This window comes from Cebidichthys violaceus, unplaced genomic scaffold (genome assembly GCF_023349555.1).
Source record: "Cebidichthys violaceus isolate CVI_PGR_0920_01 unplaced genomic scaffold, fCebVio1.0.p SCAF_23, whole genome shotgun sequence".
NCBI classification, from domain to species: Eukaryota; Metazoa; Chordata; class Actinopteri; order Perciformes; family Stichaeidae; genus Cebidichthys; species Cebidichthys violaceus.
Genome location: NW_027176406.1, coordinates 3,915,994 through 3,938,407, shown reverse-complemented (window position 1 = coordinate 3,938,407; position 22,414 = coordinate 3,915,994). Strand labels below are relative to the sequence as shown.

At 40.3% G+C, this 22,414-nt stretch overlaps 3 protein-coding genes across 3 annotated transcripts; all 3 read right to left on the bottom strand.

Annotated features, from left to right (window-relative positions):
• Positions 1-538: 538 nt before the first annotated feature.
• Positions 539-6,882, bottom strand: cdk21 (cyclin-dependent kinase 21). The gene is made up of 7 exons (XM_068718564.1): positions 5,780-6,882; positions 4,806-4,938; positions 3,410-3,577; positions 3,071-3,180; positions 2,871-2,921; positions 2,582-2,714; positions 539-1,281 (listed from the first exon to the last, which is right to left on the bottom strand). Exons 1-7 carry the CDS (start codon positions 6,007-6,009, stop codon positions 1,204-1,206), a joined length of 903 nt encoding a protein of 300 aa, XP_068574665.1. The 5' UTR covers positions 6,010-6,882; the 3' UTR covers positions 539-1,203.
• Positions 6,883-6,932: 50 nt separating this feature from the next.
• On the bottom strand, positions 6,933-13,187 carry retsat.2 (retinol saturase, tandem duplicate 2). Its single transcript, XM_068718563.1, has 11 exons — positions 12,972-13,187; positions 11,747-11,929; positions 11,401-11,642; positions 10,157-10,358; positions 9,878-10,075; positions 9,671-9,790; positions 9,222-9,360; positions 8,684-8,793; positions 8,392-8,561; positions 7,573-7,732; positions 6,933-7,484 (listed from the first exon to the last, which is right to left on the bottom strand). Exons 1-11 carry the CDS (start codon positions 13,129-13,131, stop codon positions 7,336-7,338), a joined length of 1,833 nt encoding a protein of 610 aa, XP_068574664.1. The 5' UTR covers positions 13,132-13,187; the 3' UTR covers positions 6,933-7,335.
• Positions 13,188-14,005: 818 nt separating this feature from the next.
• On the bottom strand, positions 14,006-21,379 carry LOC137878435 (glycylpeptide N-tetradecanoyltransferase 1-like). The gene is made up of 12 exons (XM_068718738.1): positions 21,246-21,379; positions 19,083-19,188; positions 18,628-18,772; positions 18,407-18,525; positions 17,905-17,996; positions 17,536-17,652; positions 16,993-17,163; positions 16,779-16,887; positions 16,513-16,683; positions 16,248-16,412; positions 16,012-16,149; positions 14,006-15,582 (listed from the first exon to the last, which is right to left on the bottom strand). Exons 1-12 carry the CDS (start codon positions 21,347-21,349, stop codon positions 15,562-15,564), a joined length of 1,458 nt encoding a protein of 485 aa, XP_068574839.1. The 5' UTR covers positions 21,350-21,379; the 3' UTR covers positions 14,006-15,561.
• Positions 21,380-22,414: the final 1,035 nt, after the last annotated feature.

The following is a 22,414-nucleotide window of genomic DNA, read 5'->3' as shown; positions in this document are numbered from 1 at the left end:
AATCTAGTTTGAAAACTTGAATTTATTTTACTTTGTGCTCACGTGATGCAAATGTTGTGTTTAATTAAATTACCACAAAGTAATTTACACACAGTAAACTTTAGGCTTTTTGTTGTTCTAACATCGCAACACTGGTTGGTTTCTACAGCAAGACACCACGAGATGTTTCGTAATTTGGGTGATATGGTCGTTTAGTGGGGAGCAAATACTTGCAACTTAAGTTTTCTGACTGTGGGCAAAGCGAGGACCCATTATGTTACTGGTACTTCCTTACTGTTTCAGCACTGCCCCCTTCTGTTCGGACTGTAGTTGCAAGAGAAAAGATACCTCTCTTTTTATCCGTCCATCATCTGTATCTGCTTCTAAAAGGAACTGTTCACACGAGCGCAAGACCAGACCTCCCCATGTTCAAACGCACCATCAGCCACAGAACCAAACCCAGCAGATCTTCTCATCAACCTGAATGTATCAACTAGCGATGGTGTCGCATTCAAACACGGAGACGGGTTTGAGAGACAATTATTTATAGAAATGCTTCTTGAATGAACAGTGCAACTCATGGAGAAAAAAATATCTTGTACAATCTGTCAATACAAACATAAATACAGGTGCAATCCATTCCAGTGATTACACCATAAATATCTTCACCACAATAACAAAAATAAAGGACTTCATATACGAGTCTAGAACAAAAGAAGTTTTGGTGAAAAAACATTTAACCAACGCATCAACTTAAAGGTGCTCATAATAGTGACGTTGGTAGTTGACAGAAAAACAGAATTGTTACTTTTAATGGAAACACTCAACAACAACAAAAGTAGCAGTACGTTTTGTGGAAATACACAACGTACTATCAAATTCAAATAAAAAAACAACATACTTTTACTACGTTCATATGAATGCTTGTCAAATTATAAGTAAATCAAATTCCTTAAAAAAGTCTCATGTTGTGCTTATCAAATACATATTTGAAAAACTTTTCTAAATATATGTCACTGTTTCGAACCATCCGAGTCATGTTCTACAAGTCAGGCATAATACGTTTTTATACACTGATGTTTAAAAGGTGCAAAGGTGTTTACTCAATCTGGACCACAGTTTCTCATGATGCAAAGTGTGCAATGGATACTATGGCACAAGACTAGCTAGTATAGCTGACAGTAGAGAAGCAGAAGGAGCGGACGTTCCTGTTCTCCCAAAGCTTCAGTGCTTCATGAAGAAAGGATGGGCCAGGGCTTTGGCAGCTGAGATGCGACTGCTCGGTCTGAATGCCAAACATTGCTGCAGGTAAGGAGAGGTCACACCTTACAAACAGCTTGGAGAAAGGTGCTGTCTAGAGTCTCAGTGATGCTGCTGTGATCCTTTTTGTTTTAGATTCATCTGAATTATTTGAATAATCTGTTAATCGTCTACTGTATAAACTCGCAAACAGTCACTACATATTAAGTTTGACAGGTAGCCAAAAACGCAACAAAAACATATATTTATAATGTCATGAAACACAGATAAACATGCAACTCTTTACAATTGTGAAGCTGTAACTAGAAAATATTTTTGGCATCATGGCTCTGAGGATAGCAATGCTGGTCATTCCACACTTGGGTGTAGACTGAAATATCTCAGCAACTGTTGGGACTACAAGCTACGAAATTTTGTACAGATGATCGTGGTTCCCAGAGGATGACTCTTACTGGCTTTGGAGAACACCTAACTTTAACTCACACCTTGGGAAAGAGGTTAAAAATCTTTATTTTTTTAATCGAGCAAAGGAATATTTTTTTGCATATATATGCATGTATTTTAAACGACCTTCTGGGATTTTCAGATATCAAATATGTATTAACTTTTAGAGAACACTTTGTGAGAATGTACACTTTGCCAAAGTACATTCTCAGAAAGCTGCTAGCATGGTTGGAGACTCTTATGCTGAATTTCCACAGATAGCTCGGCTCAACTCAACTGGCTTTTGGTACCAGGTGCTTTTATCAATTTAATTTTCCACTGCAGATAGAAACCCTCAATGTAGGCGGGATTCTTAGCCGGTTTTCATAGTGACGCCGAGTGTACGTGGAGAGTGTACTTCACAAATTCAATCTCCACCACTGATGTAGAAAAGAAAATAGTAGACTGAATTTAATATTATCATAATTTTGTGGGTTTTATTTTCCATCTTAATTTATACATTTTATGAATTCTATTTCATCTTATTTTTATCTAGATCTTCTTTTATCAAGTGTGTTTTATTTTACATCTTATTTTCCCTATTTTTATGTCTAAAGCACTCAGAGCTGCATTTCTCTATAAAATGTGAGAATATAAAGTTTGTAATTATTAAGTTTGCCTTCTTACTTGATAAAATAAACTGTCAAATTTCTGCGAGAGTCATCAATTAAATTACTAATCATATCAGCGTTATAATCTTTTATCTATGTTGTCCGTACATTTAATATATACAGTAATTGGTCAAAAGCGCATTTATTAATTTTTTCAAAACTATTTGAAACTTAAAGTCAGCCTCTCTCTGCGAGTGTGTAACTCCGGCTGTGAGATGTCATGAAAACAGAAACACAGATCTGCTCACAGATAGTAGGTTGTTCTCGTCTGGGCCCAGGTTGTGTAGCAGCTTGGTGCAGGAGCTCTTTGGTCCCCAGTTGACCGAGTATGAGATCGGGCTGTCCCTGGGCCAGTCCTCTTCGCTGGGCAAACCAGTCACACTGAAAGACACACAGTAAAGCAAAAAACATGAGCAGAAAGAGAGAGAGAAATAGAGAGAAAGAGGGAGGGAGGGAGGGAGAGAGAGAGAGAGAGAGAGAGAGAGAGAGAGAGAGAGAGAGAGAGAGAGAGAGAGAGAGAGAGAGAGAGAGACTCACTCAAAGATTTGTTGCAGCTGCTGTACCTCCGTATATCCCTTAAACAGTGGTCTGTGGGAGACAGGTGTTTGCAGAACAATGCACATCAAACGTCATCCTGTAACACTATCTCTATTTTTGACAACTGAGAATGTTTTACCTCTTACATTACACTCCCCAGAGCCTCATATATCTCCTCCGGCCAGACACAGACACCTTACCTCAAGAGGAAGAGCTCAGCAAAGATGCAGCCAGCGCTCCACATGTCCACTGTGGACATGTAAACAGAGTTCAGCAGCACCTCGGGAGCTCTGTACCACAGCGTCACCACCTGGACAGAGAGAGTGAGGTATATGAGATAAAGACTCACAGCCAGGGGTGGAGAAGTGACAAAAGATTTATTATTTTTTTTACCTCAGTTTAAGTAACAGAATGCAGTACTGTATGCAGAAAAGAAACGGGCTCTAAAATGTCTTAGGGGAGGATAACTGCCGTTAAAATGAGCAGTGTTCAATTGTTTTTCAGCCTACACTGTGTTCTGTATGTGGTGCCTCACTTACACCTGGAGTGAGAGCGATATTGAAGGTGTAGATGCGCGCCAGTCCAAAGTCTGCAATCTTGACTTCTCCGCGGCTGCTGACCAGAATGTTCTCTGGTTTCAGGTCACGGTGCAGCACCATGTTTGTGTGCAGGAAGTCCAATCCTCGCAGCAGCTGCTGCATCACATCCTGTGCAGACAGACAGCAGAATGGCTTGAGAGATGTGCCCAAACCCAGGGACCATTTTTCACACTGAATATGTCTCTGTATCTCAAAATGCATTGCTTTATTTGTTTACTTGTGGATTTTTATTAACTTGTGAAGTCAGGAGATATAAAAAGTAAGTTATTGGTAAACACATCACATGAACTGAAACAACGGAAAAGCGACTACAAGGTGTAATAATACAAGTCAGTCAGCTTGGAATAATACACAGGCAGTTAAAATGCTTTATAGTCATTATGATAGCAAAAAGTTATATATCACAGCTATTTAATCCTTTCTCAGATGTAAAGGTATGCTATGCAGGAATGTCCTAAAAAACAATGAATAGGCCAATACAAAAATAATATTTTCTCTTTTTTTCTTCTTTAGCTGTGTTTGTTTCTGGGCATCAGCCTTGGGGCAGTTTGGTGAGACAAACAAACACACACACACACACACACACACACAGAGAGCAGAGAGGCCACAGCAGGATGAAGCGTGCACTTCATGCACTTCAACTGCCTTCACACAAAGCCCGGCAATGCAACACCGTCCCACAGGGTTATATGGAGGCGTGGGTGTGGTTGTGCTTATTTGTGCTTTATGTAACCGCCATTAAACAATCAGAAGAATGAAATGATTGGACGAGCTTATTACAGTCCTGAGAAAGCCAGGAGATTTTTTTTCATCAGAGCATTTCATTTATTGATCGCTGTCGGGATGTAAAGAGAGGTTCAACAAATATAACAATTTTTTTTCTAAAATACGTTACCCAACCCTCGCTTTAAGGACAACATTATGCAAAACAGGGAATTCCAGCTTTGCAAGTTAATAAGGAACACCCGAACACAACATTAGCTTTGGTCCCTGAGGCAAGAGCTGTGAACTTACAGCTACACTGTGGTAGATCCTTTGTATACTATTACTTTTTTAAAAGTGAATTATAAAGTCTCTTATATTAGATTAGAAATAATGAGTGTGGTAGGAGTGTGTAAAATTTACCTCAAATGCTTCAAAGCCACACAAAAGATAAAGAAATTGTATCTAGACTGGCTGCCCAAATGTCAAGAAGAAGGGAGCATGTAAATCCCTTATTTTTATGGATAGACACACTTAATAAAAAAGCTACAGTATGCAAGCGTTTGTGTCTGTGCTTTTTCCAGACTTAAATACATGCAGCTATGCGATGATAAGTCAGGTGATGAGTCTACACCTTAATACAGTCACGGCTCAGCCCAGAAGCAGGAGCCTTGGAGAGGTAGGTGGACAGGTCCTGGTCAATGTATTCCAGCACCAGAGTGAGGTCCAAGCTCCTGCCCACTGGCACAGCAGAGGCATCCAACAACCTGGGCGTTTAAATCAGCATGCGGTTAAAAAAAAAAAAAAAAAACACAAGAAAACATTTTCAGCTCTCTTTGTGACCAACTGCTTTTATCAAATATTACATTAATAAAACTAAACATGCAGACAAGCCATATATAGGTCTAATTATATACATATACGTAAGTACATTTAACAATCTACTTCAACTTAAGGGAATATGTAAATGCAAGACTTCTACTTGTACTTCTATATGTACACTCGGTATTGTTCTGCCATCCCTGTCCTTTAGATAAAATAAACATCTTTTGCACCATGCATCCCCGCCACAGATAGCTCCTAATAAATAATAAATAATAAAAAGCAAATTATATAAATATTTATAAAATAAGTATGAACAAACCCAACAAGTCAGAAACACATTACAAAATGGCTCATTTATATATCTGCATCATTCCCGGTTCACATGCATGTATAACACCATTGGAGCATGAAGTAGCCTGTAGACGTGTAGTTTATTTTTCTTTATGCAACCCTGTTAAATTGTGTTTTGATCCCTACCATTTACGTTGCATTGTGTATATTTTATATTTGCACTCTTTTCTAAAAACTGCCAAAACAATGTTTATAATTCATAATTATCTTATCAATGAGGGTAGGCTAAATACCAGAAACACCTCTCTGTATAGTGTAAGTCAACAGCAGAACAAACCACATTATCCAGTTGAATCCAGTCCTCTCTCACAAAAAAACAATAAATGAACATTAAAACATTGATGAATGATTTATTTACTGTTGTGTTCGACTGCCTAATTTAAGGTTTACCTAACAAACTAGAAACTGAGTGCACGTAAGACATAAACTTACTCGACTATGTTGGGATGGTTGAAGTACTTCATTTTACGCAGCAGCGCCACCTCGCGGATCATGAAAGCAGGGATCCCGGTGTCCCACGAGTCCTCGCGGATGTTTAACTTCTTCACCGCCAGGAGGCGCTGTTTCCCCCCCACCTCTCTGGCTTTATACACTTTACCGTAGGAGCCTTCTCCTACTTTTGCCAGCAGCTCGTAGCACAAAGGCTTATTGCAGACGTCCATGATTTTCCAGATTCAGGCTGAATTAACTCGGCCTTTCTAGATAACAGTCTGCTTCAGGATGACAACAGTTAATTATGACGTATTTACCTGCTTCCAACACTCTTTGACTCAGAGTGAGCTAGCCAACGAGGCTCGGAGTAAATTGAGGTTTGCCGGTTAGCTAGGAGGTTAACTCCTGTCACAGACCGCAGTAATAACAATGTTTTAATGCAATTACCAAGTGTTTAATTTAAGCCTCGTTGTTACAGCATCTGGTGATTATACGGTACCTCAGACTGCTGAGCGCACTTTAGCCTCCATGCTGCTGCCTGCAGGAAAGTGTCGGAGGATAACTTGCAGCCAGAAAATGATGAGAAAATCACACCCCTTTTATTCGCCAACTAATCAGAAAGCTCAAAATGTAAGTTTCGGGGAGCGCACTTGTTGTACACGTGCTCACTGCTGCTGTCAATGTCACTGCAAAAACATATGCTGCGTTCAGGTGCAGTCAATTTACTGTGGTCAGTGCACATAAACAACATATATAAACAAATAAACAGACGAGGGTGTTTTCCAGACGATTACCAGATAAAACATGATGCCCAAGCTCTGAAGTTAATGGGCCACAATATGTCAGTTTACACGTTTTAGTTTATGTCCTAGTAATTAGCAGCAAAGTGAATTAAAGCGCTATAGTAAATAAATGTATTATTATTAAGTGAATGTGTTTAATTTTATTGAGATAGGATATGTTTATATATTTATTTTGATACTGACTAAACGCCGTACCACACCCGAGTTGCAGAGATGTGACTTTCAGGCGGTGCAATAAATGTAGGTGGCAAAATAACAATCAGTGCAGTTAGAAACTAAATGAACCTGTTTACCAAATATTGTGAACAATGTATACATGGTGAACCAAAGACCAAACTGAAAGAAATGCATTGCTTGTACCCTTTATTATTAAAAAGGGAGTAAAACATGATACAACTTCACCTCAGGCACTGAGTTAAGAGACTGCAGATGACTTTCAACATTTGATTTTAGGAAAAAAGAATTTGCATTAACAGTTGAGGTCATGTTAGCTTTGATAAGTGCAGGTTGACTGAGGTATTCAAACACGAATTAATGTAGGTATGCATATTTTAAAGTACAGGCACTGCTCAGTGGTATGAGTTGGTGTGGAAAACTCGCTTTTCCAGTTTATTCTAGCAAAAACAAGTCACTTGTTAGGGTTAGTCTGAGGGTCTCTGTGCTGAGGCACTCTGAAGGGTGTTTTGTGAGTGAGACGTAAATGCTAATTAAATAAGGTATACAACGGTCACTCAGCTGAATGTCGTCAGGCAGTTACTCCCCTTTCAATTTGGCATTCGTAAATCTAATTTTCTTTGCCAAGGCGATGGCATCCAGGTGGAGGTTGCGGTTGAGGATGACCGAGCCACAGGTGAGAGCCCCAGCCAGAGCGCCGGCGAAGCCGCACACAAACACATCCTGACCTGAAACACAAAGCACACCGAATGTACTGAATTTAGACAAAGTCCTGTCAGGAGTTATAGGCGACCTCTGGGTGATGTCATGTCTGACCTGTCAGATAGAGGTTCTTCAGAGGAGTCTGAGGTCTCACTGTAGCGTTGAGTTCAGGGCTGAATCGGGCGACACCATGATCCGCTCCGTAGATTTCACCTTTGGGGGCTCCGATATAGTGCGTGTTTGTGATGGGGGTGCCAGCATCAATGAACTCAACCTGCACCAAAAATATAAAAAAAAAGAAAATGTAAAAAAAAAAAAAAAAAGTATAACCGCCCACATTTCTTCAGTGATTGAAATATGAATGAAAAGAAACTAAATGGAAGTTCAGTCCGGTTATCAGACTAAAGGAAAGTTTCACTGACATTCTAACCCTCTTATTGTTTTTGGCGAAGACATGCAACAATAATGAGTTATAAGCAACATAAAACCAAATAACACAAAATCAGAAACAAAATATTATAGCAAAATGATGCAGAACAATTATAATTTACTTAAAGAATAGTATCCTAGAAACTATAAAATATTCTAATAAGGCATGAAAAATATCTATAAAATAAAAAAAAAAGACTAAAATTATACAATCACACAATTCTTTAGTCAGACTAACACATCTTCTAAAATACAGCCAAACATCAGCAGCCACAGGAGGAGCACAGAGATCTTGCATCACTGATTTAAACTAGATGTTCCCACATTTCTGTAAGTTCATGTAGATGAGGTGGTTGTAACCCAACAGTGGCTTTCTACACTAAAAAATTGAGTGCCAACCTACGGAAGGTTCAAGAGCACCAGCCTAGCCAAAAATCTCGTTAACATACAGTATTCAAAGCTAATGAGCAGGGAGAGGACATCAGACAGATTCAGAAGCGTTACCTTGTCTCTGGTTATCTTAGGGAAGACATCCAAAACCACCTCCAGAATAGAGTCAATGAAGGCCTGTTTCAGCTCTTTGTAGTCCGGCGCTCTGTTCGTCACTTTGTCATCCTTCCACTCCTCAAACCACTTGTAGTTGGCAAAACTGACCAGACTCACGGTGGACTTCCCTAATGTGAAAATAAAAAAAGAGAGAATATCTAAAGGTAAACACACAAAACCCCCACAGAACAACATATTGTTGTGGAGTGCATGCATCAACCTAACTTCACTGTGAAAACAGTTTCTGTACCTGGTGATCTTTCCTCCCAGGTCGGATCTTTAGCCGATGGAGACGCCACGAACAGGAGAGGTACATTATTAGCAGACTCTTCCCTCTTTCCATTATAATACTTCTCCACCCTTTGAAAAACAAGACAGGTAATTCTGATGAATCCACAGATAGAAAACAGCTGAAGCAGATACATTATGTTACATTTCTAAATAAAGATATCTTCTGTTAAAATACTGGACCAAAAGCTCCTTACAGTCGCTGTTATTCAGTGTGTTTCTGCAGTGACTAACTTCTCCATAGTCCTGGTGTATCTTTGTGATTCTCTCCGACACACTGTATTATATTAGAGCAACTTTAAGTCCATATTAAAGTTTAGAACTAAAGAATTCAGGCATTTTGAAATTTACAGGTTGAGTTTAAGTGCTCAGAAACTTCTAAAACAAAAAGACTAACCTTGCAAACTAAAAATGTGCTTTTCAGGAGCTAGGTCTGTGTTTGGCCATAACTCGAATGTGAATTGTGACAAGCAACAGATACGAGATGCTAAAAAACGTACAGTTCATCGAAATTGTTCTCGGCAAAGATCCAGTAGTTGTCCGCTTTCAGGCCCAGCTCCTCCTTGGTTCCATTCAGACCCACAAACACACTCAGGCCACCGTCACCGTTCTTCATCATACTCGTCTGCTTCTGGATAGCTGTGTTCAGTGGCACATCATACGGGACAACTTTAGCTCACAGATACAAGTGACATGAAAACTCAATCATGTGATTCATCGCCCTGTTTAGCAGCTTACACTGAAATGATTGCTTAACTCATCAGCCAAGGCTCAACTGTTTCTAGGCCCAACCTTTCAGGTGTGACAATTTGCTGCTTTTCTCTAGTTGTATGCCATCTTTGGGTGTTGGGTTACTTGATGTTGTCACTTGGGCATTTTCTAGACTAAAGAGCTAACTGATTAATACAAAAATAAAAAAGAATCATTGGTTGCAGCACTTAGTCCCTACCTGGCATGGCCTGGAGCTCTTTGGGCAGCAGCTTCTGGTATGTGTTGAAGATGCCGGCATTAGAGATTACCATAGGGGCACGGATATGTATTTCCTCTTGGCCTTTCATGACGCTCACACCTGAAACCATGACAAAAAAATAAATAAACGTCACTGGGAGCTGCATGATGTGACCGTGTACAGAAACGCTGAGGAATTCCCTCCCACCATAAGCTTCATTGGCATCATTGAACAGGATGCGGTTGACTGGTGCTCGGACCAGAACAGCACCACCAGCCTTCTCAATGATGGGGATCATGTGGTAGGCAATCTCACTGGCTCCACCTTTCGGGTACCATGCACCATTCAGGTAGTGGGTGACCAGCAAGCTGTGCATTGCGAAACTGCTGTCTTTAGGCATGTTACCTGCAGATCAGAGATGGAAACGCATGAGCAGAATACTGAAGAAATAACCTGATCTCACCAACAGGACTGTGGATGGCCTACCGTAGGTGCCGAAGATGTAGGCGAAAACCGCCCTGAGGTCCTTGTTCTCCGTCAGTTCATTCACCACTTCCGTCAGGCTGCGAGGTGCCATTTTGAAGAAGAAGGACAGGCGTTGGGCCAGACCGGTGTAGACCAGGAACTTGGCCAAGGGGACGGGGCAGATCTTCAGCAGAGCGAGGAGCCAAATGCCCCGCCCAACTTTCTGCAGACAGAACACACAAGACACACAGATGGTGATCTGTAATAGACTGACAGAGTACAATTAAAGTGGATTTACCAAAGTCTGGATCTGTACAACTGGCTGTGTGAGGATGCACCTTCCCCAGGAAAACAAACAAACACATAAAAGGAAGTATAGAAGAACACCTGTAGATTGAAACTACGGACAAAAATATGAGAAACATTGTCTTAGGGGGCCATGAAACAAAGTCAAACTGAAACGTGAATGTATCATAATGCAACTCTAATTATGAATCCATCTACTCCGACTATTTATTCCACTATTAATCTCTATTCATTTTCTTTTTTGCCTTTTTATGTTTCCGATTGTCAAAATAAATCATTAATAAGTTGAAAAATAGAATTACCGCCTTGCGGTTGCCTCCGCCAACCTGTTACAAAGTTGCAGTTTGCATCCAAGTCTGTCCAAAATGTCATCACTTCATTATTTTATCCTGTTAGCCATTTGTGCTAAATTGTCTTTATTAGCATATTCATTCTTGAGCTTTGGCCATAAACGTGTTTCGTGAGGTCCCAGTGACCTTTGACTAACAAAATCAAATCACTTCACCGAAGTGTCTAAGTGGATGTTTTTGCAGAATATTATTACAACAAGTATTATAAATAAGTAATAAACAGTAAAGAATATTAACTAAGTAAAAAAGTAAAAATCCACAGTGTTCACAAGAATGGGAGAGACGGATGTGCTGATGGATGTACATCATAAGGCCTGTGGCCACGGCTTTTGCCAATGTGGAGCAATAAAAATGAATCATTGCAACTCAGTCTAGATACAATTATGCAACATCTCAGCCAATAGGAGGCCTCGTCGATCACGCCGACCTTTGCTTTAGCAACCCTTGAGCCCTTGAAGAATATCAGTGACAACACCAACAGAAATCTGGATAATGAAGCGTCTTTGTGCCAAAGTTTATCAATGCACAGTTCACTGGGGGGAGGCATAAAAATCACTGAAAAAAAATACTCTCTATAGTGATATTTTGTCCTGTTCACAAAGATCCTACCTTGGCCAGTCTCATGTACTCATCGATGGCCTTCTCCTCTCCAGGGAAGCACTTCTTCAGCTCCTCGGGGAAGCGGGTCCTGCCGCTGTAGATGGGGTATCGGCGGCGGTTCTCTGGAGGTCCCAGCACAACCTGGTCGAACGGATTCTCCAGAGGCTCCCACTGCAGCTGTCCATTAGTCATGCTGTCCAGCATGCAGCGGAACGGCTTGTGCTCCTGCAGGTCACCGATGTAGTGGATTCCTGAGGGAAGAGTGCGGAAAACACGTGGACACAGCAGGGTTTGTGTCAAACAACAAACTAAATGAAACCTTCACAGCAATTTCTGAATTTTATGTTCTTCTCACCGACATCAAACTCAAAGCCCTTCTCAGTGAACGTGTGGCAGCATCCTCCAGCCCGGTCATGCTGCTCCAGAACCAGGACTTTCTTTCCAACTTTGGCTAGCAGCACCCCAAGCCCAAGACCACCGATCCCACTGCCGATGATGACGGCATCCAGGTTTTCAGGAACTCTACTGGCCAGAAAACCTGACGAAATGGCAACAAAATATTCAAACAATGGCCATGGCAGCGGCACAAACTGGCACAATAAAAGTAGATCTGAGGATTCAATTAGGAGAACAAATGTTTACTGTTGAGTCGATTGACATGAAAAGCATCAAAGAAAAGTTCAACTAACATAACTTAGTTCCAGCTTTGCAAATGTACTGCTTTTCTCTGTTGTCTTTGTAAACGGTTTGTGTTTTTTGGACTGTTTGTCAGACACACATTTTGTGTGGACTGCAATGTGCGATTGTTCGTTTTTGATATTTAAGAATAATTGGTTGTAAACAATCAATAACAAATAATATTTTTGCCAGTCACACACAATTAAAATGTAAACTTTCAGGAGTCCATGCTTCACACTGAACATCATCACTATTCAGGACATGTGTAACTTTGCAATATTAGCTTTAGAGAGTTTCTTCAAGCCCAATGGTTTGAATTAATTCAGCGTTAAATACATGTTGGGATGAAGAAGTGTGCCCAATGAGTTAGGGCAGCCACCAACGATCATTTTCATTACCGATGTATCTCTCATTTGATATTCTTTGGACTCAATCAATCAATTTATTTAGTCACACAGTCTAAAAGCTCAAATATATTTGATTTTCAGCAATATACCGACTAGAAAAGCAAAAAGTTTTAAAATGCTGGATCTATTTTTGGAAAAAATTAGCAGTTTATTTTGAATTGCAAACTCTGAGGGAAGAAGCAACGCTACTTTGAATCTAAAGCAACACATATCAAAACTATTTGTTTCAAATAGACACTTAATTTCAATACATGCATTTGTCATTTGTATAAAATCACAGCAATGTCCTCGATCCCCACTAATGTTGTAACACAGGTTCACTTTCCCCACAGCCGCATTCTTCTACAGGGACACTTGGACCTGCAACGTTGACTATGTAAACTAATTACAAATTCACTTGCAGTTGAGATTACTCAACATGTTATTATTTTTCAACTAAAAACTTTGCTCACATACAGTGACGACTTTGGTAGTGTAACACTGACGGTAACTGACCCTGCTTCAGCACTTTGTTCTTCTCCTTTCTGTCGTGAACCATCTTCTTTAACGGTTCACGAGTGTCCTTCTCAAAGGGATTGGGCCCGGAGCTGCTGAAGACATATTTTAATATAAATATGACCAAAGCGACACAAACTATCCCGACAGCTAGCAACATCGTGCAGTTTTTCCAGCACTCCCGAGTGCACAGTTCCGCGTTACTCCAGAGTCACCCTCTGCACAACTGACAAGAGACGCCGACCAATTAGAGCCTTTCATTAGGATACGTCAGGCTGGCCTGAGAGCAGTTTTGACCAATCAACGTCCAGTTGAGTGTGAGAGCGACGCCTCGTTTTACGAACTCAAGAAAAGAGACGCAAACCTCGCCCCTACTGTTTCATAATGAGAAATAAAGGCTCTGCTTGACCTTGGTGACGCTTCAAATTTATAAAAATAAATATAAACTAAGAATATTATTATTAAAATAAAATGTAAAAAATATATAAACACTAATGATCTGAGGCCTTACGAAACATCTTTAATTAAACACAAAGCCTAATTAAGATTAAATCACAATATTATCTGTCATTTCTTAACTCCTGCAAAGACATTTGTGGAGAAAAATGTATTACTCTTAAAAGTAGAATTTGTAGTACTGTAAATACAGAAAATCAGCAATACTTGTTTGATGTGAACTTGTTAAATATAGTTTTTATCTTGTTAAACCAGCCATCTAAATTAAGAACCCCCCTGGTTCCACATCTGTTATAGACCTTAAGTTGATAATCTGCATACTGTCAACAAAAAAAGTGTTAAAAATGACAGTTAAACCAAAAGCCTCATGCAATTAGAAAACACATCGTGCTGCATGATAACTTAGTCTTGGCCTTTGTCACAGTAGTTTGACAAAGAACAAAACAATCTTAACATCTATGTACTTGCTTTTACATACTGTATCACCATCCACGGAGGAATCTCCAAAAAAAAAAAGCTAGTAAGTGGTCCTTGAGTTTATTTGATATCCTGTGTAAACATGAACTTTGACAAAATCCTCACAGCAACTTCTAGATTTTATTTTCTGCTAAATATGAATCACCTGCATCTTCACATTTTTTTTCCTGCATCAAAACACGAGACCCATTCTTCTTTTACATCAGTTTTTAAATAGAACCAGCATTTTACATTAGAAACACTTTAAGTGGGGCACGTCCCCAGTCATCACCACTCACTCTGCACAATGTCCTGGAAGTCCAGACGGCTTTACACCAGCCCAGCTCGAACATCAAGACTTTAAACTGACATCACCTGCATGACGAGTGTAGAGCTCCAAATGCTGTAATGTTACCTGCGGTGCTCGTACTTCATATTGTTTTTGTTTCACTTTCTAAATAAAGCTCATAAAAGCATAATATAGGTGATGACCATATTAAACCATCAATTCCCTCGGAGCTAAACACAGTCCGTGCTTTGTGCATTCAAACTTGCCAGATCTTTCAGTTTTTCTGATGTTTGCATTTTATTATATTAATCTATATGACTATTTTTAAGACTTACTGTGTCATTCCCTCAAAGAATGAGGTCAAAGTCCTAAAATCACCCTCAAACACTTTCCATTATAACCTAAGCTCTTGCAGACTTTTCAGGAACATTTGACAAAACCTGAGAGCCCATACGGGTGGACATTGAAACTGGAGCACAGTTAAAATCAAGAGGTGTCATTACAAATCCGCTTCCTGCCAGGTGTCACGTAAACCCCATTCAACCTCCGTGTGGGAGTCCAAACCTCGTCCAAACCTCCAACTGAGCCGGTCCACTGACACCAGTCTGTGTTTCAGGGCTTCTTCTGTTAGTGCAGTATGCGGAGGTCATGAGAGTTAATACAGATGAGAAAACCTCCAGAAGGCATAAACATCTTATCCATAATGATAGAGGGTTTGATGAGGAAAAAAAAACAAAAAAAACAACACACTCAGGGTAAAGCATGACAAGAAAAATGTTAACAGAAGCCCTTATCTGGTGTCCACTTTTGGTATTTATTACCTTGCATTTTTTAACCTTTTCCTCTTTAAAATATTTTTTTCATCATTTTGATTTTTCTTTTTTATCTCTAAAACTTAAGGATGACAGATTTATTTTAATTGCAAAAAGCACTTCCAACATTTAGGAATCAAACAGAACAGTAGGTTCTAGTCTGCATGTGTTAGGGCATAATCCTCAGCAATGTTTGATATTATTTACATGTATTGTACGTTTCGTAGGTATGCCAGAGTGTTTGATATACAGTAATCTGTGCAAACTGTTCTTGTGTGTATGTGTACAATCAAGACAGCTCTCAGATGAAATACAGTTGTTTGTGATGGTAACAATGGCTTAAGGTCCATGTGATCGAGGGAGGAGGAGAAGCAGCGAGGCTCTCCCTCCTTCCTGCCTGGCAGCGGTAGTGCAGGTCAAAGTTCAAAAGGTCAAAAAGTAAAAATGGGCGGTGTTTTTTTTTGTTTTTTTTCTCCTTTCCTGAAGCAGGAAGTCATCAGTCCATCTGTCCGGTGGTCAGTGTCATGGTGTCGTCTCCTGGCCTGTTGGTGACACTTGTTTGTGGCGTAAAGGGATGTCACTGCAGTACCAACCCAACCTGAGGGAGGAGAAGAGGACATGTGAGGAAAACAGCTACTCAAGGTTATTTCCAGGGTCCACCAAGCTAAAACATTAATGGAGGGCATAGCAAATGAAATATGATGAATTAATTCAAGATTGTGCAAGTTCTAAATTGGACACTTTATAATACAATAAGCTTCCTAGCTGCCGTAGCTTCTTGCTACAGGTCTGAGGGTGCCGACTGAAACTCCACAAACAGGATTTAACAACCTGCACACTCTGACAACCTACAACACTTTGTAGCTAACATTACTGCTTTATCATCTAGGGCAGGCTAGAGAACATATTTGAGACTTTGGTCAATTCAATTGAAGACTTTAATACCTTATAAAAGGACTGCATTTGAGGAAACTAATATCAATGCATTGGCAAACTTTAGGTTGTGATATTGTCACTATAAATGTACCTTTTCTGAGCCCATGCTGGGACACTTCCAATTGTACAGATAATACTGTAGATTTCCATCACCGATGCCAAACTTAAGCTTCTCCAAGAAAGTCTTGTTTTCCATTAGATCCAGTGCATTGAAGACATCAAACCCTTTCTGCATAAAGAGACGAGAAGAAAAAACAACAACAAGTCATTAGTTCCCTGAGAGTCAACATTTCAGAGAACACACACATGGACTGAAGAGGAACACACCGATTTGGCCAGGATGAGGGCGTCGGACATCAGGTCAAGAATGGGGGTGGTGGTGTGCACGTTGTAGAAGGAGTACGCTGCTTTTAGGCTGCGGTGCACCGGGTGGTTCATAATGGTAGAGGGCAGTGTGTAGAAGCTCAGGAAATCTGTTACTTTGCCATCGTTCTGTCAAGAGAATGACATACGTTTATACAAAGCCTCTCAGCGGGATGGTTTAAGACCGAATTATTTAAAGATGTCTCAGGGAAAAAGGTTTTTTCGTTACCTCCACCAGGTAAGTGTCGATAATATTCTCCCGGGGAAGCAGCCAGTGTTCTACCTCTTCCTGGTTCATGGCGGGCACCAGGTTGAACTGGCTCAGGTACTCACGGAGGAGGCGATGCACAACTGGGACATCCTTCTTGGTCATCGTTCGCAGGCCAGAAGTCTTCGGAGCCTGAAGGAGCGAAACCGAGGGAGGAGAAGCATAAAGGCATGGCAGGGCTTGGTGGCCCATGTTTGTGTTTGTCAAATATGTGTGTTTTCACTCACGTCAGGCAGACGGTACAACTTCATGGTGCGCTGCATCGTCATGTTCCTGCTCAGGTGGGAGAACTTCACCTCGATTAGTTTGCGTGGGTTCAAAGAGCGATGCCAGTACCTGTGCAAAGAAGTTGGATTTGTAAATACTTCCTGCCTCACTTAAAAGAAGAAGAGAGAAGGTTATGTGCATAAAGTATCTGGAGAGCTATTCTGTCTGACTCACCTGCATGTGCCCACAGGTTTGGGCAGTACCACTCCAGCAGTGTAAACTGCCTGAAAGATGCCCTGCAGGTTGACCCGTCTGGTGATTTCTCTAATCAGAACCGGAGCAACTCGTTTGGAGCGAAGCTTCTTGTGGACACAGAGGAAATTGATCTCTACCATTTTCTTTTCTCTAAACATCAGAAAAAAAAGAATGCATTAAGTGAGCAACTCTGCAACAAACACAAACCAGAATGACAAAAGACAGGCATTTATATAAAATAGATTTCAATACGTTTTACATTAAAATGAATAATCTATCACGTGTTGCACTTTTACATTTTAACCTTAAGATTCAAAATCAGAAGAACACAATTCACACAAATAATTGCTATAAGACTGTGATCTATATTTAAGACAACTTATTCTGCATTAGGTATTTTCACCAATATGTACACCGAAGGTGTTCCTGCTAAAATGTCACTGAGTGAATGTAATGTGGAATCAAGTGGTGTAATTGATTCATTCCATTATACTTTCACACTGCATTGTTGTGTTCACTTACATGTCGTAGATACAGATGGAAGCAGGAATGGCACTGATGAAGCCGACTAGCTTCTGGTTGGAGTTCACTCTCACCCCACAATGCCACTGAGGCAACCAGCCAGGGGGCCGCAGGGCCCTGAGAGAGAGAGAGAGAGAGAGAGAGAGAGAGAGAGAGAGAGAGAGAGAGAGAGAGAGAGAGAGATCATTAAATGCAACAGATTATTGTATTATTGTACTGCAATCACCTGTATTCAGATTTTATAAAACATTTATCCATGTGCTTTATATATAGAAAGTATTTGCTGTCTAGATATATCAAGTTTAGCATTTCAATCTAACATCCGTGCCAGGTGTAAAATGGAAGAATATCAGTTCTGAAAAGAAATACCAGAGCAGGAACTCGGGGGAGTAGTCAAATCGGAACATGTTGTCATCATCTTCAACATAATTCTCATTGAGAAGGGTGTAAAGTTCCTTGAGCTGGTTTTACAGAAAAAGAACAGAATTAGACATTTTCTATATCTATATGTGTAAATGTGCCTATTAATACATACATGCTAATGCTCTGCCAACTTCACCTGTTCTGTATCAATTCTAGTGAATTCATTTTTCTAACAATAATGTGTTATCAGCATTACAGTTCAGCTTTATTAAAGAAATCATTCATCAGCAATCACACGACTGAGGAGACAGCAATGAATGAAGGCTATGTTCACATTGGCAAACAAATATAAATATAAAATTTAAAAAATTTAAAAATTAAGCTAAGATCACTGAGAGTCCAGGAGATTGTTGCTAAAAGGTGAATTTCTCATGTGCACTCCTGCTACGAGTGTGAGTGTGAGTGTGAGTGTGAGTGTGTGTGTGTGTGTGTTAATGCACTCTCTTACCACACCAGCATTCCCCAAGTCTAGGGTGTCCCAGCTGAAGCCCTGCGGGAGGCTGTAGGGCTCCTCACGAATGTGGTCTTTGTCAGGTTCAATGGAGCCGTGTGATGTCACAGTCTCCCCTGAAGGAAAACATAACAGTTTATGACATAAGCACAGAAACCTACAATAAAGGACATCCACTTGTCTCAGAGCACAACTGACACCTCTGACAAATGTCATACCTAGCTTGGGCACAGGCTGCGTGTCCCAGAACTGGTAACTCCTCCGAGTGGCCTCCTCCATTGTTTTGGCAGGGCCTTGGCCGACAGAGAACAGTTCAATGGCCTTTTGGATCTCCTGTAGCTTATCAGCTGGCAATGAATTCACCTGTTTGCAAAACACAGACAGAAATAAACAGGGTTAAAAGGGTTAAATGAATCATTTTCTATTTAGTCTGGTGTGAGGGCAATGGTAGATAAGACGTTCAATGGTCTAATCAGCAGAGTGTTGCACTGTGAGCAAGAAGTGCACTACAGGAAACTACCATGATTTCTGAGTGGTTTACCCATTCATTGATCAACACCTCGTAGTAGAACTGTAACTCCAAAAACTAAAATACTTTTGTTCTCTTTTTGAATTTTAGGTGATCTGACCCTTTGCTTTTGATTGTTGCTTCATAAAATTAAGGATTTCATGCCTTGGCAAGGGGGTCCTGAGCAGCTTCTGTGGCACCAGATTTCTTCTTCTTTTTCTGCTTCTTTTTCTTCTTCTTGGCACCAGTGTCGTCACCCAGACCCCTGTCACTGAAAAGACAAAAATAGAAGGCATGCACATTAGTCTACTATCCCAGAGGAAAGTCATGCCTGGTCAAATTGTGTTATCTTAAATGTCTACCTGGAATATATACCACACAATAGGAAGATTAGTAGTATATTGACACAAACATACAAGTAGGGCTGCATTGAATGATTGTTTCAGCTCTATATACATGAATCCTGGATAATAAAGATAAAAAAAAAATAAATGAAACTTATCTGACTGCAACTTATTTACAACATCATATTTCAGTAAAGAAACAAAGTCACTGTTGGTTAAGCAACGACACAGGCCTTTTAGCTAGAACAAAACCTGACATAAAGCCTCAAGAAACTGGCAGAACACATAAGGTAGAGTACTAGACATATGGACTAGAAATATGTCCCTCTCCATCACCTGCATCAGCTGATAAAGGTGACTGATATGGATACAGGAAAGAAAGAAAAATAGCCATACATCGGTAGTTCCTGCAACCCCCGCCCACAGCCGGTGTGTCACTAACCCCCATTTCCTGATCATTTTAAACCTGAGGAGCCACACAAACCCCCACCCACCAGCGATCCCATCCTCTGGCCCGAGAGAGACTACATACTTACAGAGGATAATCTCATTAGTGTCCAAGAGAGGAGAGAGGCCAAGCACCAGCCTGTATTTGTAACAACAGCACAGATGGTGAATCACATGACCTCTGGGAGAGGACTGGATGGTATATATGCACTTGTGTACATATGCATGTACGTACAAGAGGTCAGTGAGTGACGGGGACAATGGACAACAAAACATTCAATAGTTTGTTCCACAGGCTTCCATTTCAACAGAGTAGACCAGCTAGCGGCCAGAACCATTCTTTGTTTCTGTGTGTGTTGGGTGCAGGGGAGTCGCATGTGTTGCTCGAAAAGAGCAGGAGTGAAGCTCACATTTGCTTCACCTCAATTGATAAATAGGGTCATCATTTCCTCCTTACAGCAGCGGTGGATTATGCACTAAATTGTGTCCTCTTTTCTCATTTTTTTCGCTTTTTCCCCCTCATAAAATGAAGGCTTTTACCTCCTACAGGCCCCCCAAAACCCTTCAATTAACAACAGCCCAAGAAATTAAATTCACTCTGTGGTCAAACTGCTCACAGCTCATGATCACACTAAAGCCTGTGATGATAAGTAACGTTGGACTCAGATTTCTTTTAAGGAAGTCATAAGCCACAAAAAACAAAGTAATGCAACACTTTTTCCAATGGCAGAATTCGCATATACGGTGTGCAGGACACGCCTTAATATTTGCAAGCTAATGCTTCTTTCGTGTGTGTGTCACCACTTGGTAAACATTAACAGAAGTCAAAGCAGTATAATTCAATCAAAGCCTGATTCCGTAGGAGAGCTGACATTAGGCTGATTTAGGGTATTTCATATTTTAAAAGAGGGAATTAAAAGCCCTGCTGACCCCCGAGTTAACAAAGCCAGCCCAACACAAACGAAATGATCAAGTTGCACGTGTAACAACTTGCAGGTTTCGCTTATTTCACTTTTGATTCGGCTACTGTCTGCACCCCGATCCTATTACAGACAATAGGGGTTTGACAGCTATGCTAGCATGCATGCTACCTTGCTAAATGTCAACTGGGGTTGCCATGAATTGCATCAGTTACAGGCAGCCAACAATGTATAAACAATAATACATCACGCTGCCAACTTAATAAAACAAAACTTGACTTTTTCTGTAAGTTGTACAAGTGACAGTATAAATGACTAAATGACTAGCTTTGAAGCGTAACATTACTTGGGGCTTGCTACCTCCATACTACGCCTTGCTATCAGCGCTGTAGAGCCCGCCCACATGAGCGACATGACGCACTCTCAGCCAATCACATCAAAGGAACTGGTAGGCAACGGGTGTTTTTAACCAATAGGGTAAAGGCAAGTGGACGGGCCAACCTCCATCGATGGCTGTCTATCCCGACAGCTCTCCGACGCTTTAGTTTGATCCCGCTTTGACAAAGTGTGCAAAGACGTGACATATTTTTCACCGCTTTTGCTGCCTGCTTTCTTACCCATCGTCAGAGTGGTGCTCTTCGTTTTCACAGTCGCTGCAGTGTCCGTGGTCCTCTACATCTTCTTTCTCCGACATCGGTGCTGTCTCATTCTCATCCGCCATCTTCAACCAGGAAGTGAGGAGCCACCGCGTGCCCTCGACGACTTTAAAGCTCCCTCTGATTCTATTGGTTTAGAGCGGTGATGGAAATGTCTTCACTGTTGTCCTCTTGTGGCTGTTTATTATAAGAGGCTGTAGTAAACAATCGCGCTAAGCTTTCTACTCTTACACATGCACATGAGCACGATAAGAGCCACGTGAAGGGAAATTAAATCACTTTTTGACAGGAGGTACATACAATTACTCAAGTAACGTTAGGTTACTGTACAACTACAATGTTGGGGTCATTGTACATTACTTAATTATTTCCATTTCATGCAATTTTCCATCTATACTTATACTCCACTACATCTCAGAGACAAACATTGTACATTTTACTCTACTACATTTTTTAAAATTATAGTTACTTTGCGGATTCAGGTTATTAAGTCAATATATAACCAACAAATACATTCTGATGTACAGTATTATTATAAATGAAGAAAATAAGACACCTTTCATAAAATGGCTGTAAGTTTTAACTAAAGGTTGCATTAATGGTTAATTATCGTTTTGCAAATGCTGTTTTACTTTTAGATATGATATTTGAATATTACTGCTGTAAATTTGGACATACATGGCTTTCACTGGACAGGAAGGGTATGAAAATGTGTACTTTGTAAAGTAACGAGTAACTGAAGCTGTCAGACAAAATGTACTTCAACCACAAACAATATGTAAGCTATATATAAAGTGATAACAGCAGTACTACTTTCAAATAGAACGCCCTTTATAAAGTAGTTGTAAGTTGGAACTAAAGGCTGTGTTAATGGTTAATAATTGTTATTTGCAAATGCTTTCTATATGTTGTACACATTCAAGGATAAAATTGGCAATATTCTTAATTTTTCTTTTCAACAAGACCCATGAAAAGAAAAAAACAATGTGTTTGCACCTTTTGCAGTACTTGCTGACTTCCTCACCTCTCTGTGACAATCAGCGTCATATGGTTCCAGCTAAGGACATAACTGCTCACAAATATAAAATTTATTTTGTTTAAAAGGCTCAATAATTTCTTGAAACAGATTT

What these genes read in the sequence shown, in the direction of transcription:
- cdk21 (XM_068718564.1), bottom strand. Translation starts at nt 6,009, where the DNA reads ATGGACGTCTGCAATAAGCCTTTGTGCTACGAGCTGCTGGCAAAAGTA. An exon ending in AACCATCCCAACATAGTCGA is followed by an intron (nt 4,939 to 5,779) that starts GTAAGTTTATGT and finishes TTAAACGCCCAG; the next exon opens with GTTGTTGGATGCCTCTGCTG. An exon ending in ATATCGCTCTCACTCCAGGT is followed by an intron (nt 3,181 to 3,409) that starts GTAAGTGAGGCA and finishes CTCTCTGTCCAG; the next exon opens with GTGGTGACGCTGTGGTACAG.
- retsat.2 (XM_068718563.1), bottom strand. Translation starts at nt 13,131, where the DNA reads ATGTTGCTAGCTGTCGGGATAGTTTGTGTCGCTTTGGTCATATTTATA. An exon ending in AGAGCTCCAGGCCATGCCAG is followed by an intron (nt 9,361 to 9,670) that starts GTAGGGACTAAG and finishes CACTGAACACAG; the next exon opens with CTATCCAGAAGCAGACGAGT. An exon ending in GAGAACAATTTCGATGAACT is followed by an intron (nt 8,794 to 9,221) that starts GTACGTTTTTTA and finishes TGTTTTTCAAAG; the next exon opens with GGTGGAGAAGTATTATAATG.
- LOC137878435 (XM_068718738.1), bottom strand. Translation starts at nt 21,349, where the DNA reads ATGGCGGATGAGAATGAGACAGCACCGATGTCGGAGAAAGAAGATGTA. An exon ending in AAACCTGTGGGCACATGCAG is followed by an intron (nt 16,888 to 16,992) that starts GTGAGTCAGACA and finishes TTCTTTGCACAG; the next exon opens with GTACTGGCATCGCTCTTTGA. An exon ending in TCGACACTTACCTGGTGGAG is followed by an intron (nt 16,413 to 16,512) that starts GTAACGAAAAAA and finishes TTCTCTTGACAG; the next exon opens with AACGATGGCAAAGTAACAGA.